The 17057-nt window shown below is 41.2% G+C and overlaps 1 protein-coding gene across 1 annotated transcript in view; it reads right to left on the bottom strand.

Annotated features, from left to right (window-relative positions):
• KALRN (kalirin RhoGEF kinase) overlaps nt 1-17057 on the bottom strand; it is a 407865-nt gene that overhangs the window by 195385 nt on the left and 195423 nt on the right. Inside the window, exon 5 of the mRNA XM_053983017.1 lies at nt 15146-15658. Coding sequence (XP_053838992.1) covers nt 15146-15658 — 513 coding nt within the window. The remainder of the gene's footprint in view (nt 1-15145; nt 15659-17057) is intronic.

Here is a 17057-nt window from a genome sequence, read left to right as displayed (position 1 = left end):
AAAATCCTAAGGACTTACACTAAGGATTTTGTGAAATGTTGATTTTATTTCTTTTTTGGAAATACTCCAGCTGACATAATTTAGGATAACTTGTCTGGTATCAATTCTAGAAAAGAAGATACAGAAATGGGAGAGCAACAGCTGCTGGACCAACGTCAGTACCTTCTGCTTTGCCTCACTATCTTTTCTCTTGGTAGTTCCCAGCACAAATACTGACAAAGACCAGTAGTGTTTATGTGATTTGCTCTGACAAGCACAACTTGGGTGATGTTCTGAATAAGAGCAAGTTCAAGAGCACTTAAGGAAAATATGAGGCAGGGTTTTGAAATCCAGGTAGTCATAAATGCATTCTCTCACTATGCCTCCATATGCTGCTAACAAAGAGACAAAATATGTTAATCTAAAAGAACGTCTTGCCTGTAGTTGTGGAGAAGGTAGATCACTAATTATATGCCAGATGAAATCCCTATTAGATTAGAGCTTTCCAATCTCTTCCAGTCTGTGGACCCCATAATTTTTTTCAAGGCAAGCACTGTAGCCACTTTGAGTCTTCAAAGAATAAATCCTTTTTATCACACACCTTTACCAACCACTAAGGAATTCAATATCCATGATTCACAGGTTGAGAAATGCTGGAGGTAAGCATACATTGCTTATTAAAGAGAGGTCCATTTAAGAGTCCATGTGCATTTCGTATTTTCAAAATTGTCCACCCAGTGTTAAACTGAATAATATAAAACAGAAAGTGGAAAGTTCCACTCTAAGAACATCTACAGCTAAGCAAGTTCATTTTCATATGTTTTCACAATATAAACAAAATAATAACACACACACACAACAGTAACTGCCAGAGTTCCTCTCCTGATGTTTACAAAGTTTCCAGCTACAAGGTCTATTCCTATCTCATTAAGGGAGTTCAAGTATTCACAACAATTCAATTAAACAAAAATCAAGGCATATTTATCACATCTTTTGCAATTGAATTTAGCCAGTATTTGAACAAAAAGAATACTGAGCAACAGATTTGTGGTACATACACAGTCTACTGACATGCAAGGTCATGATCCAGGAAAGATTTGCATGTGAGCTAACTTTATAGAGACAATCAAGAAACTCCCCCAATGTCTCCAGACTAGAACTGAAACTACAGTTTAATTGGAACCAGCCATATGTCTAGGTCACCTAAACGTCTGGGAGAGGCCAACAGAAGTGCAACACGTCTGCGAAGGAGAACATGGGAAGTGCCAACTTCCCATGTAAAGAATCAGGATTTCTACCTAGAATACAGAAAAATCCCTCCAGTCAAGCCTCTGAGCTAAATTCAGCAGAACAGAGCACTGATGCTGGCTGTCCAGGCAAGCTGGTCCCTAAGGGATAAGGAGCCAGAAACAAAGACTCAGTAAGTAGAACAGGGGGCTCATTAATCAGAGCCTGCCCCACAGCCCCTGAGGTTTACAACTGACAGCAACCAGATTTAAGCAAGAGGACATTGCACAAGTTCTGGTGACAAGTCAAGTCCAAGCTTAAGCTATGAAGTCAACCAGCAGGTCAGGATCAGGCCTGGTGAGGGTAACCAGGCTCAGATGCAGCCCCAGCTCCACAGCAATGAGGGAGGTCCCAGTTCATGCCACAGAATGCGTTGATGGATCAGTGTCTGGCTCAGCAGAGCCTGTGACCAGGCAGAGCAGGGCTGTGGCAAAGCTGGCAGTGAGGTTGGTCATTAATGTCCAGCAGTGCCCACAGGGCCCTTACAGTGGGCTGCGTACCTCCACGGTCACCAGAAAAATGGCTGTTCTCAGGTAGGAGGGTACTGGCTCCAGAATAAATTTTGGACTTAAAGAAAACTTTGATAGCACACGTAATTTTTTTTTTCATGAATCAACAAATTTTATGAAAATTGTTTCAATTTAAAAAAACCCTCCAATCTGCTGTAATTCCTGTTGCCACTTTATAAATACAGCCTTAATTAAATCAAAGCACTTGTAGCTTTAAAATAGAACTCTGCATACATCTAAATGCTTTGTTAAGTCAGGGCCTAAATACAACGTTGTGTTAGTTTTTGTGTTTGTCTCATGTTTACAGATGGTGACGGACAAGCCAATACTTCTGCCAGATCTTTCCCTTTCACATGTGTTCAGTGCAGGCCACGGCCAGGATAAACTGGTGTCGTTCCAACGAGGCCAATTTACACCAGCTGAAGATTCAGACCCACAGCTGTATTTGTGTAAACCTCAATGCTGCATGAACACAGTTTTTCCATTATGAATATCTGTGTATATGATTCATAGAGTACAGTAAGTAAGGCTACAGCACATTAAATTATTCCAGACAATGGGCCCAACTGTCAACCCACTAAAAAATTAGCGGGATGTGTGACGTGACAAATAGCTTTGTATTTATAGCAGAGCACCACTTCCAACATACTCACACTGAACGTTCCCACTAAATGCCAGAGTAAGAGATCTGTGTATTTTTTTCCTGACACATATCAAGCCACAGCCATGCACAAAGTAAGGTATGTGATTCCTAAAATGTTGAATAGAGAAGTAGGAGTTTTATTGTTGAAGGTGGGAGAAAATCACAGATCCTGAACACTTAAATACAACTAATGACATCTGGGCGTATTTTATACGTCTGCATTGTTTGCTTGCTTTTTGAGATATTGCACCTTTCCACCACACTTAGTAACATCAAACACTCAGGCATTCCTGGAAAGGGTTTTCTGTTCCTTAAAATGGAAATGGCCTTTTCTGGGCACAGATCATCTACAGAGAACTGCTTACTGTCTAAGTGGAAATTAATTCATTGGTTGGATAGGAAATGTAATACTAAAAGATATAAACAGAAAACAGCCACATGAATGGAAACCAGTGTAAATTATGAAAATTTCCCCCCAGATGCAGATCTTCCTCTCAGTTTTCAGAAGAAATTTTCATTCAGTTGAAAATGCTGTAGGAGTTTGGTGACTTTGTTATAGACCCAGGTTCTATTCCTGGCTGAATGTGTAACATTCCTGTGACTCCAAATAGCTGCCACAAAGAACAAACCAGCCAGACAGATGTTTGTTGGTTTGTACCAGAATCATGGCATTTCCCTTACCAAACCCATGTGTGCCTGAGGCCCAGAGATGCAGCTGGGTGTAACCACAGCTTTAAACACCTGACACATCAAGTTGCTTCATGTCTGGTGCTGGGATCTCTGCACAGATGGAAAGCTGAGGATATGAGCTTTCCACTGGACTTTAGGGTGCCCAGGCCCCCCTACCCCATCCCATAAATCAACCAGGTCAATGTTTCCCTTGGCTCTGGCAAACCTGTGGAGCTGGGAGGGCAAACAATGTCTGCACCTGGTGAGGTGGCACAGGCAGCTCTGCAGGTGGCACTGGGTCTCACTGCCCCCTTGGCAATACCCCTGGATCTCACAAAGTGACCTTCAAGGGGTCCTGAGCTGCCACTATCCATTTCCTACCAGCTTTGGCACCAGGGGAGGCCCCATCAGGGAGAATCACCACATGCCAGTGCCTGACCATGCTGCCAGAACATCCATCAGACAGAGAACACCTGGACACAAACTGTCAGGGAAAGAAAATGAGCATTGCTGAGGGACACTGTGCTAGAGACACACTGTGGGTCACACCTGAGGGACGAGTGGCCCATGTCAGAGCAGCAGAAAAAACAGCAGCAGAAAAAATTAAGAATCAGAGAATAGCTGTAACAGCAGCAAAACCAAACTCATGTGAATATTATCCCTGACATGCCCCGCTGCCCACCAGCCCACCAAAAAAACTTTTGATGGACTGGCTATAAACCAAGACAAAAATGAGGGAAATTTAAGCTGGTGAAAAGTAGGTGTTTATGGCAGTGTGTCCTGCTTTTTCCTTTCAACACCCAAATCAAGATCAGAAGTTTGTGTTCATAAGCTTTAAACTGAGCAAAATTCCTCAATTCAAGACTGTTTTGTCTGTGACACCTCTTCAGCACCTGTGCAGGACATGAGGCATCCAGGACTCTAGTGCCAAATAATACAGAGGGGTCTTGCAAGACATGAGGGTTCAAGGAAATATTTCTGAATTAGTTTCTCTGTAATGTGCATGATAGGTAAGAAGCAAAGTCAGAGACACCTGGTTTAAAATAACACTGATACTTCTGGAAGCTATCAACAGACCATGCTCCTGGTTTTTCCTCTTCAACCCTCACCAGCTCTAGAGAAGACAACCTCTCAGCTGTACACCCACCTTTATCTGTTCTCTATAAATAGATATGAAGGGTAATTTAAGATACACTTTTAAGACCCCAAGCTCTGCCAAGTGTGGGCCATTGAAAGCATTTCAGCCAGGCCAGGAAGACATTAATTTTGAGATAATCACATGGCTACATCTGAAAGATGCTGCACAATAAGTCTGTGAACCTCATGTACAGCTTAATTACATGATTTCCTGACAGCTAGTCTCTTGCCACCTAACCTTTTTGAGGATCAAAACAATAAATTAAAAAAAGCCCAGCTTTCTCATATTTTTCTAGATATGTGGGCTTTGTTACCCTCTAGAGCATTTGTGTCTTCCCATCTTCATTAGCTAAAGTAGAACTTTGTGTTTAAAACATGCTATAATAATTTTTTAAAATTAGTTTTAAGTCTGTATTCAGGTGCCCAAACTAATTTTTGTGTCATACTGATCAGGAGAGCATTCCTGTGCTTACCAGCGGTGCCAAGTCGGAGATGCTGAAACGTTCTCAAAATGCTCCCTATCAAAATTGGCAAGCGAACGAAAGAGGAAATTTCTGCAAATGCAAAAATATTCCATCAGAACATACTGCCTTCAATTATTTTTGGACCCGTTCTAATGTTCAAGGAGGAAGCAGGAGGAAAGTAACTGCGTATCCAGTGTCGGCAGCAGGAAACTACAAATAGCAGAGCACACCATGTTCCAGCTCCAGCGCAGCGGCTGCGGAGCCGCTTCCTCACGGGCAGGGGCGGACGGGCAGCGAGGCGGCTGCTGCTGGAGCCTGGAAACAGAGCAGGAACTACGCCATGGCTCGGGCAGTGCTGTCTGTGCCCCTTGCACTGAGAGGTCACGGGTTGTGCGGGATGCTGCGGCGTCAATGGGACAGAGCGGCCCCAGATGCTGTAACTGCGCTGCAGGGCACGCTCAGCATGAAGGAAGCGCGCAGCTCTTCCTCATCCCGAGCTGCAGCAGCGGAGTGAGGCATTGTTAGTGTTTTTACATTCCCATCGAAAAGATCAGGTTCAATTCCAAGTGCTGTGGAGGCAACATATTTATCTGCCGATAAAAGAAAAAACCTCACCGGATCTGGCAGCACAGGGCAGAATGAATTAACAGAGAATGAAGGAAAGCACTGAGATGTTTATTTTACACATCAGATCGGGACTCCCACTGCAGGACAGGCTTCCTGTGCGACAGGAGGCAAGGCAGTTAACCCCTGTGGGTTTTAATTCCCGATTTTTAGCTTTGAACTATGCATTCTTTGCACTTAATTTTGCTGCTCCAGTGCCAATCCAGCTCAACAGAAATCAGTGTCCGGCAGATGATTGCCCTTCCTCATGGACAGCTGTCCACATATGAAAAATTAGTACAAATGCCTTCAGAATATTCTTGTGTTCTTTGCTTCTGGAGTCTGAACTCGGGTCATGGAAGTGTTAAGGGAGGAAGTTTGTACCCTTAGAGCTGTTGAACCAGCAGCAGACTTGTTGCAGGAGAAACAGAAATGTCAACAGGAGGCTACAAAAGCATCCTGTCCCTTTGCCACAGACACAGAAGTGATGGTTACAGCAATGGAAGGTGACATTTACCACTAGAATCACAGCCACAAGGAAGAGAATTTCTGATTTTATTTATATATATATATATATATATATATATATATATATATATTTACCCTGATCCCTGTATTGATCTGCTCAGCAGGCAAGGCAATCCCACACTTCCTCAAACCAGATGGCAAAATGGGGCTTGTAGCTGCTTTCAGTTGTAGGAGCAGCACAAAGCATTTGCTGTGTACTTGTGAATTTGTCCTGTGGTTATTAGCTTTGTCCCCAAGCTTTCTACTGATCGATGGAAAGGCAGAAAAGCAAACGTTCACAATGCTATTGGCACACAAGAGAAGACCCCCTGGTCTTGACTGATAAATAGGAAAGTAGCAGGATACAAACTTGACACAGGGGAGAAGCTGCAAGCTCCTTTGGAGCATCACTAATAATGAAGACTTCTTTCTTTTGCAGTCTAATTAGCAGAAATAAGCTCTGTTTGTGCTTTGAGGAAAGTTAAAAACATCTATAATAATCTCCCAATCTTGCAAAAATCTATTTTTTTTTTCCAGGTACCAAGAACAGGATCTTATTAAGTGTGACCAGCAGTGGTTGAAGTAATGAACATTTCCCACAGAGCCCACCATGATTACTTCCCGCTCCAACAACTCTTCACTTTAGATTGGGAGCAACAAATTGTGGATGGCATCAGCAACCTGTCAGAAAGTGGCTTCTGATTAAAGCAAGCAGATGTCAGCTCGCTGCATCTTTAATTCAGAACTGCAGCCTGCAGACAGCAAGTGCCAGCATGCAGGTTCTGAACTGAGAGATGCAGGCTATGCAGGATTCATCCTCCTCTTGAAGATGAAGGGGTTTGCAAGTAATTTATTGTTATAGATGCTGAAGATTTGCCCCCACAGCTCCCCAATGATTCTTTGCCCCAAGGTGATGGAAACAGCAGGTTTGACACAGTTTAGCTGCCACTCTCAGAGCCTTCCAAAAGGGAAGGTGCAGATTCCACTATGAAATCTCTTTAGCACATGACATCTACACTCACAGCATCACAACAAACTGTCAACACATGCTCTGTGCACAGCCACCCCTTGTTATAATGTTTCTTCTGCTTTTGGGCAAACCTTGTTCTTTTATTTGGTTTGTTTAAAAAAAAAATAAAATTCTGAGACCAGGTAAACCCAAGTAATACAGGAAATCCATGAACCTGTTATGTCACCACTGAGGTTCCAAAAAATATCAGTAAAGGTACATTCAGAACATTGTACTTATATCCAGCTGCATTAGAACATCTCATAGTGGCTTACCCATGACTGTGATGTGCTTCAAGACAAAGCAGAAGCAGTACTCACTAGCAAAAATTCAATTACTTTAAAATGCTACAGAAAAAAACCATGATAAAGAACACATTTGAATAAACACTGAAAGTTAATTAAAACCTGCTTCAATAGAGTTATTGCTACATGCTTTCAATTCTCACCTGTTTATTAGAACCTCCTTTGTTCTAGGAAGTGTGAAGTAATTAAATACAAGTTATTAGATCTGGCATAGGTTCATCTGGGGAAATACACAGATTTTTAAGAATAGATATACAGTTTCCCCCTTTGATATGAACTTCCCGTGTTGGTCTTTTGTCTGTCCTTGATTGATGCTATCAGAAGAGTTATTGCTCAAAGCAACTTAAGTGAAGCAGAATATTCCCAGTATATGCCAAAGCAACCCAAACCCTCTGTGGATATACATATGTGTTCCATAGGAATGTTTTCATACCCTTACATCTCCAAGGGCCATTCTCAACTGAAAATCTGCATTTCTTTGTTGGAAACAACCAATATCCCAGTCAGATTCAGGACCTCACTGTGCTAGATGCCATACAAACATCCACTCAACTATTTATTGTTTATGCACAGCTCAGTCTGAATTCAAGCCTCCTTTCCATATCACCTATATAATCATCTTTCCAACATTTTATGATCTGATACTGTAAGACAGTATCTGCCAATCCAACAATTTAGGGACCTATCTGCACTTATTTTCTGTGTTCTGCCTGTATTAGAAATGATGTGTCAGAGCAAACACTTCATGTTGAACATGAGGCCTGCCCTCTGCTATTTTAGTTTGAGAGTGGGCTTAAGTACAAAGCATGGGATGACATGATGACCTTCTATTCACATGGCAGCTTATTTCAGCTGATAGCTGACTTTCCTTCCCAACACTGGCATCCCAAGCCTGAGTCTATGAACAGTTGTCTAGTGAGAATCTCTATAGCAAAAAAAGGCACCATATGCTAAGGGAAACTTCAGATTATAAAATAAAGCATTTGTCATTGGCAGCATGGGAGAGAAGATGCCAGATTTGGAAACAAGGTTTCAGGAGAGAACAGACACTACGTGCTCTGTTCGAGAATCCATTGCTTGAAAAAAGACAAAGATGTTAAGGCAACTTAAAATACTTTGACCAAATTCAAAGACTCTTGAGCAATGTCTATTCCAGATCCATAAATGTAGAGATCTATATACTTATTCTGTACAATAAAAATAAGAACTATTTGTGTCAGGAATTAGTTTCAAAGCCCGTTATTTATATATCAGGACTATTGCAAGCCCTGGCCAATCAGGATGCCCATATGTTGCAAATGTGAATTAACATAACTGGAATCCTGGGATGGGGACACCAGCATGGACAGATGGAGATGTGGTCTCGTGACCATAACGGGGTGGCCAGAGCTGACCCTGCCACCAGCAGGGCTGGAGCCAAAGCCAGTAGCTGGTACTAGGGAATGCCACACTGCTCTAGCTCTCTCAGTGCTGTCACTGGGAGCTCTGATAGAGACCTTGAGTCCTCAATAGATTTCAATAGCAGCTGGAACTCTTTCTGCTTTACAAGACCAGACCTCTGTCTGTTTAGCAGACAACTCGGGGAGACCTCGAGCACCAAAATGCAACTAGATCAGGGCTACAGCTAAAGCTAATCTGAAACTGAGTTGTTTCACCTGAAAGGAGAAGCAGTTGCTTTGAGAGGGGTAGGTACCACCACCACCAACTTGGTCCTCTAAGAACTCCTTTTCTGGAATTATGGATAAGACATTTCATTTATGCTTAGCAGTAAATTCTTGGTCACTCTTCTTATAAAGCTCTTTGCAAACACATGTATGTTCACAAACACAGCAGCCAGTTTAGTGCCTTTCCCAGGCAGTATCTGTACCTCAAGACCCTGTCCTTTCTCTGCAAAGACATTTGAAATAGGCTAAGGATGACAGAAACATGCTTAAATGAGTCTCACTTAGACCCTCAGCCAAATACCTCTGCAGAAGACACTAAGCTGATTGAATCCTCTTATGGCAGAAGTCTTACGGAGCTTACCTCAGGTCTAACATCCCTCATGTTCAGAATCTCCAGGAAAGCTCCTTATTACAATGCTCACTCACTGTGCTGTTGTGATATTCATGGTGTAAGTATTTAGATGGAAAAGCCAGAGCATGCTGATTTCTGCACACCAATTCAGTGTTCACGTAACTTAAATGAAATCTAAATCCTATACAAAAATCCATGCCTAATCCATTATTATTATGCCTGTATGATTATTACTGTTAACTGCTAAATACTATTCATTCAGTAACAAATCCTTTCATAGTCAAACAGCACATGGGGCATATGTACTTCAGATGTGCTCTCATTATTAATCTTGACTGTGGGTCTGTCCCCTCTTAATGTGCTTCCTGCCTTCTCCCCAGTCCTAATTAACCACCTCCCCAGAACTCCTTCATTTTTTATTCATTTCACATATGAAAGGTTCCTCTGTCACCTTCTCAGAGCTCTCCTCATTGGCTTCCCATTCTCACTCCCTGGGACACATCCCTCTCACAGTAATTCTAAGCCAATAATTCACATGAAATCTTTGAGGTGATTGTATATATGGCACAGAGCACAGATCAAAGAAACCAAGTGCTTCCAGCAGTGAAATAAGAGAGGGGAAATGGTCCTTCACTAAGTGGATTTTATCTCAGAGGAGCCCATGCCAGGTCCTGTGCCTGGTGGAATTATGCAAGTCCTTAAGGGTTAATATGACATGTTGCAAAAAAGAAAACTCTATACATTTGCTTTATTCATCACTACAAGGGTCTTTTGACACTGCTAAAAGAAGAAAACTTAGAGGTGATGTGAAATGTAAAAGGAAGCAAAGTTGGTTTTTAATCTTTCTTATACTGCTTTTCCAGAAAGTCAGCTAGGACCCATTTCTAGGAAATGCTTCCCTTGACTAAAAGGGCAGCTACAATTGCTCTACTTAATGGACTGTAATAAAATAAACTGCCTCCTATTAGCAAGAAGGATCATATCATCAGATTTGTAATGCATTTTATTACAGAACACACAGCATCAGAATTTTCAAATGTGGTGTGAGGAAGTAATGTACAAAACAGTTAAAGTGGATGTCATATAATCACAAATGTACTGATAGCTTCCTTTCTCTCAAACATCAAGATATCAATGTTTCCTCTTTAAAGCTTTTCCCACCTAAACCACAGCATGAATTTCCACATTTTGCATTCTATTATCCACCAAAGCCATCTTGCATCTTTTCAGATGAAGAGTAGCTTGCAGAACATTCCTTCCTTCTGAGGAACATGAATCCTTGGCAGGTGTAACACTCCAAAACCAGTATGAGCATGGTCCAAATACTTGTATTATATATTCTTGGATACTTCTCTCTCCCACTGACTTTGCTGTTGAGTTAGAGCTTCTCTGTATTTTTATAGATTAACTCTGCCTGGTCTTATGTGACATTCTAAACTCCTAAATTTCATCTGGCACTTCAGAATGGTACACGTTTAGTTAATGGGCATAATGTGCTTCTGCTGACAATTAATAGGAGTCTTCCCAATGCTTTCACTAGAAATTGGAACTATACACTGGACAGGAGTCAAGTACAGCTGACATATCTGTGATTTTCTTCCATGAGAAACCAAATGTCACATTATTTATTTCACTCCATGGGGCCTGAGTTCAATAGCACCTACTCAGTAGAATAACACATCAGTTCCCTTATTTAAGTAGACCTGACTGAGGAAGGGGCCAGAACTGGGTGTGAGAAGGGAGGAAGGCAGTGTCTGCTCAGTGCCATGGTCTCACTGCCCATCCTTGCACGGGTAGTGGGATGCAGGATAACTGCTGCAACTGTTACTGCACCCTATTCCTCTTAACCATTTAAATATACTCCCCTTCAAACCTGTCTCCTATCTATGAACTTTGCATTGTTAATCAATGTTCATAGATAGGACATCACTCTTGCACTCACTGAATTCTGTCTGTTGTTCCAGGCTGGTCACATCACCTGGGAAATGGGGGCTACAGCTGCTGTGGAGCAGGAACTGCAAGCCATCCATGTTTTCCACTCCTTCTCCCTGCAGTCACCCGCAGAGCAGCAGCACCACGGCAGCCCCAGCAGCCTGCACAGCTTCCCATCACCTGCTCCACAGGGAAAATCACTGGCAGAGCTGTGTTTTTCAAAGGGAAGCCTTGGTTTACATGGGGCTGATGGTTTTAACTGTAAGCCTGCTACTTCACTGCTCCTTGAAGACTAGATGTGGCCTGTGGTTTGCCACTAGATTTTCTACAAAGCTGGCCTGATCCAAATAAAATGTTTCTCCCACCACAAGCTTCCAATGAAATTCACTTGTGGCATTTTCTAACTCCACGTTTTGGAGTTCTCCTTTGTGTAGTGGACTGCGTGGGAAATCAGGAAGCAGAAGGGGAGGTGAGGACAAAGAGAACACACCAAGCCCCCTCTGCCTCCCGTTGGGGCTGACCTCCACAGTGTTAGAGCAGCTCCTTGCTCTGCTGGGAGCAGCTTACATTGCAGACCCTCAGCTCAGTCCAGCTGGTGACTGTATTGTATATAATTAACATGGACAATGCTGATTACATCATAATAGATGGTTTTCATTCACATCCATGTTGGGGTAGTAAAATTGGTATGGAACCAACACAGAATGATGTGGAAATTCCTACAAAAGTTAAATTGGGTGCCAGTTACAAATGATTTCCAGAAAAGCTGGAAAGCACAGAGTGTAAGCATAATTTTTTGTCTTTTTTTGGTATTAATTCAAGTGTAAAACATGTGGACTCTTGCTTGAATTCTTCTCTGTGTCCAGATTTCCACCAACCAATTATCATTTCTCAGATAGTTCTAATATTTGGATCTACGTTGATTGTGGAGTTTTGTTTCAAACAATATTCAATTTAGACTGGGACGCATTTTTTAATGTTACTGGTGACTAAAAATATTTTCCCTGTTATCCAGTAAAACACAGTGAAGCCTCAATTCTAGTTTCAAAATTATATATATCTGTACATACGTATTTCTCCATTAGCTGGTGAGGAATAAATTTGTTGAACAGTGAGGGTCAGGGCTTCGCCAGCAGCTGAAATGTGTTATTTATCAGCAGATCATTACAGTCAGCACTGCACAGCATGTGAACTTCCTCACACCCCTCTGCCAAAGCTCCCCACATGGCTGACCTGCCTGCTGACTTGAGCTTCAAGGAGCTTCCAGTCTCCATCTGGAGATTCAATCTCACTGCACTGCTTGTGCCTATGTTATAGCCCCACTTTTCCCTTCCCTTGGCCCCAGTACAGGAAAGTAAAACCCTAAAGGCCTGAATGGGGACAAAGTTTCTCTACAGAAAGCCCTGCTCTCTCTCACTGATTCGAGTGGGAGAAGCCCAGGCTGTGACTGCCACCCCCTCTGTTTATTTTGGCAATAATATGAGTTGTTCAACACACAACTATACAGACTTCTGTAAGTTTTAATGCCTGTAATTTAAATATTTTGTGTGTCCAGGCAGTGACTGCCATTTCTAAATGTTCTAATGCGGGGGACCTCCAGGAGGAAGAAAAGTGAATTGATTGCCTTTAAAATCTGGGGTACTGTAATACCAAAGGGTTCAAAAATTAACCTTCCTTAAAATACTGTGTGTTTTAGTCCTTGTGTCCCTTTTTTACCCCCTCTATCCCATTTTTAAGAACTTAAGGCAATGAGGACACCTGAAATTTTTGAAATCAGAGATGTCCAGAAAATGAATGTCCTTGTCCATTTTTTTCTTACTAGAACAGGTTTCCTGAAATATCATCTAATGAATATACAGAGATATTTTAAAAGACCCTAAAACTTTGTTTATGTTCAGAATTTAATGTTGGAGTTCGAGCTTTCACAGGCTATTAGAGCTGTCATTTGATTAGAACTAAATTACATGTCCAGGTTATACAAAAAGAGCTCTGTCTTTCTCCAGGAGATGAAGAGTAACTGGGCTCTGCTACCATACCTGAGTAAAATGCAACTGAGAAAATTGAGGTACCAGGAAACTCTAAAATTCAATACACAGACACACTGGTGGCTATTTCTACAGTGGAGACAGTCAGACTGGATTTAGCTCTGGACATTTTATGAAACAAGTAATTTCCAGTCTGAGGTGGTAAGACTACTTCAAAGAGACCTGAGAAAGGCAGCTACAGAGGAAAAGCACATCCATGTTTTACATCAGTCTACATGAGTGAAATGCAATGTTAAAGGGTCTGAAACCCTTCTGGGAAGAATTTTAGGGACTCACAAACTGAGAAGATTAAAAGCACAGATTTGGGAATATAAAACAAGAAAATATTTTATATTCTTTAAGAAAATATAGAAGTCAAGAAAAGGCAAGCAGAGCCTAAGTAGGGAGAAGCTGACCATATGTTTAGTTAATGTGAAGCAGACGAAGAAGAGAAGAGCTGAAACCTGGTTTTGTCAAACTGGAATTGCTCAAGACAGGCAGTGTTACAAAGGCAGAAATCACATTCTCATTTCTTCTTCCTTCATCTCAAAAGTTTCATGTATTTGTTGACTTGCCTAGGCCTTACACAATCAATCTCAGAATAAGAGATGCAAAGAGCTTTGCTGTCACATTGCCTAGACTTATATCGCACCATCCTTTCATGCCTGTGCAGGAGATGGAAAGGAAATTCCCTGGAGACCTCCTTCAATGCCACAGAACAGTGCCTGGCAACAAGAACTTCTCAAACAGTGACTTGATCTGAGAGCCTTTCAGCTTTTAACATTATTAATTATAATACCTATTTCCTAAATACTAATAATTCACTAATAATATTATTGAATAATAATAATAAATTATAAAATTATATTAATAAGTGGCAGTCATCTGAATAATCCCAAAGAAACTGAAAATCCAGAGTGATGCACTGACTGAAGTACAGCCGCTGCTGGGAAAGACAAGTGAGTGGCCTCCTTATAGCATATGACACAGAAGGAACAGGGAGAATGCTACTATTGTAGCATTTGGAATTAAAACTCTGCTCTTATGCATCCTTGAGTATGCTGCAGTGACTCTTATTTTAAAGGAACTCATCTGAATTCAAGGTTTTCCCAACAGGAGGATTGATTATACAATGATGGAGCTTTTTTAGTCCTAGCAAGTCTTAAAAATATTTAGTAAATGCATTGAAAACCAATGTCAAGTGTCTTGTTCTGCACTACTGAAGATTAAGTTTGTTTCAACAACGTGCTTCTCAGTGATGTCTTAAAATAACACTAACTGGTAGCTGATTAAAAAAAATCATCCTCATGAGATCCCCCTGCTCATGGGTCTGCTTTTCTTCTGCAACTCCTCCTAGGTCTGTCCAGGCAGACACATTAGTGAAACAACTGGATAATACATTAAGCAGAGAAGATTCAGAGATTGGTGCTTTTGATGGATATACAGACTAGATAAACACAAGTCTGAGAGCCCAGTACCTTCCATGGAGAATACCCCTCCTCTGTGGCCTGGAATTTTAAATGTGCCAACAAAGACTTCTTACAAAATCACCTAACAAGGCGCCGAGCACTTCTGCATTAAGAAAGATAATGCTTTAGCGCTACACAGTTTTCTAAAGTAAATTCCCTGAAACCCATACTTGAAATTTCCCATAGACTCCAAGAAGTGCAAACAATAATCATAGTGAATCAAACCCCAAAACCATTCTTCTTTAGGTGCTATGACAAGCAGATAAATATATTCATAAGCTTAGTAATAGAAGCTTGAAAAAAAGCCAGATTCTTGTGCTAATGTCTACCAAATATACTCATTATATGACAGAAAAGCAGATTAACTTTCACCAAAAGCAACACAGAAAAATTACTCTTGGATATTACTATGCCTGCTACATCCAACAGTTAGCTTGGTGAACTTGGTTTATGCGTCACATGAAGTGTATCTGCTGGCAACATGAAATTTATACTTGTGATGAACACCTCCTGTTACCACTTACAGAAAATTGGTCACCCTTGCAATAGAGTCTTGTTGAAAGCATGAAAAAAGGAACAGATTACTCCCTACCTTCTCTGCATCTTGCTCAAAAAGCCGGAGTTGAAAGCACTGGTCCAGTTTCAACTTGCGGACATGCCACATCTGATGCAAGTGTTGCCGGGTAGAATGCAGCTTGTCCAAAAGGCTGGTGATCTTTGGCACAAGACTTTGAAAATCTGCACTTCCAGGAATGCAGTTCCTACCAGAAAAACCATCACTGGATCTTATGCATTGTAATAACCTCTGGCCCTCACGATCCAGTTCTTCCACAGGAGCTTTAATCACTTTCTTCTTAAGCTGTGTGTGCTCATCAATCAGCCTTCTTGAGCCCTCAACGTCAACTGGAAACTCCTTCCTAGCCAACATTTCCTGGAGATCCTCCAGCCTTGATAATAAATGGATGGCACTGTTGAAAAACTCTTCCAAGGAGACACGCAGCTCTATCCATTCATCGTGGTTGTAATCCAAGGACCCTTCAAACTCATCTGTCAGTTGAGAAGGATCCACAAGCTTTGCCAGACCTTCCACAGACACCATACTTGTCTAAGGAAGGGAAAAGGACAGCATTTAAATCAGGGACCATCCAATCGGAATTAACAGCACAAACCATAAACAGCATGAAGTGAATATTTTCCTCATCAATACACAATTGAAGGAACATTGCAAAGGATGTCAAGGACTGTGTTTAATTTTGATATATTAATTAGACAGAAAAATTGCTTCTATTTGCATTTATTTATTTATATACTTACTAAAAGATGTAATATTTACTGGAATAATGCCTACCTTTTTCAGCTGGCCTGGCTATCAAAAACATGTAGTAAAAATGTTTCTGCCACAGATTTCTTCAGCCCAGTTGGACACTGAAGACTCCTTACTGCAGCTTTTGGATATCTGGACCTGGTTGTTCGCTAAACGGGTACATGGCATTGCAGGCACTCTGCTACTTGTGTTACACCCCAGCTAGCAGCTACACAGAAAGTTTCAGGCATAGGAACTGAAGCAGGTATTGCAAACTGCCTTAACAGCTGGGTTTCTTATCCCAAATTATTCCAGTTGGCTTTTTGCCACTCTTTCATATTAGCAACTTCTAATGTAATTAAGCTAAAATCAATGTGAAAGTGAAATGTCATTGAAGTATTAACAACTAGAATTTATTGCCAATAGAAAGTACTGCTCACGAATCATACACAGTCAATGAGAAATGGTTTTAATTCATTCAGACTCAGTAACTGGTGACAGAGAAAAGCACTGGGTGTCTGGAAAGCAGATTACAGTTTAAGGACACAGCAACTGATAGCTTTTCTCATTTGTTTTAGACAAAATACTTACTTCTGAAATTAGGAGCATAGGGTTTCATATGTAACTAGAGATTTTCAGTGCTCTCATGTTAACACCCACACTGGCAGCCCTTAAAGGCTTGTCTCTTCATCAGTGACTGCACATCTATCCCCTAAAGATGAGGCCTCCAAAGAATGTCAGAGCTTGTGCTCTTCAGAAATGGAGGCACCCAATAACCACAGCACTCTTGTAGAAGCCATCTACAAAGAAAAACACCTAAAATCCTGACCATATTCCTAAATTATAACCAAAATAGTAGGCTAACCACTGGTTAAAGTGGTTAATGGGCTTTTTCTTCCAATTTGTATCCATCCAAAAATATCAGGCATTCTGCAATGTATTAAAATTGAGATTGTATTGAACTTAAGCACAGGAGAAAGATTATTTTAAGATGTTCTTGCAATATTCCTTGCTTTGAGGAAAAGGGAGGACATTGGGAAGGTAAGTATGTCACTTCAGAGCATTTTCAAATTTTTATACCTCCTGACCTGGACACTGAGACCTTGAAGATAATTCAGTTTAGAGTTTAACTGCCTGTCAGGGAAATACCTCTTTTCATGGCTAACACTTGGGCATCCCCCTGCAGTCTGTCAGCCTAATG

Source organism: Vidua macroura, chromosome 7 (genome assembly GCF_024509145.1).
Source record: "Vidua macroura isolate BioBank_ID:100142 chromosome 7, ASM2450914v1, whole genome shotgun sequence".
Taxonomy (NCBI): Eukaryota; Metazoa; Chordata; class Aves; order Passeriformes; family Viduidae; genus Vidua; species Vidua macroura.
Note: the sequence above shows the minus strand (reverse complement) of the source record. Positions and strands in the feature narration are given on the sequence as shown.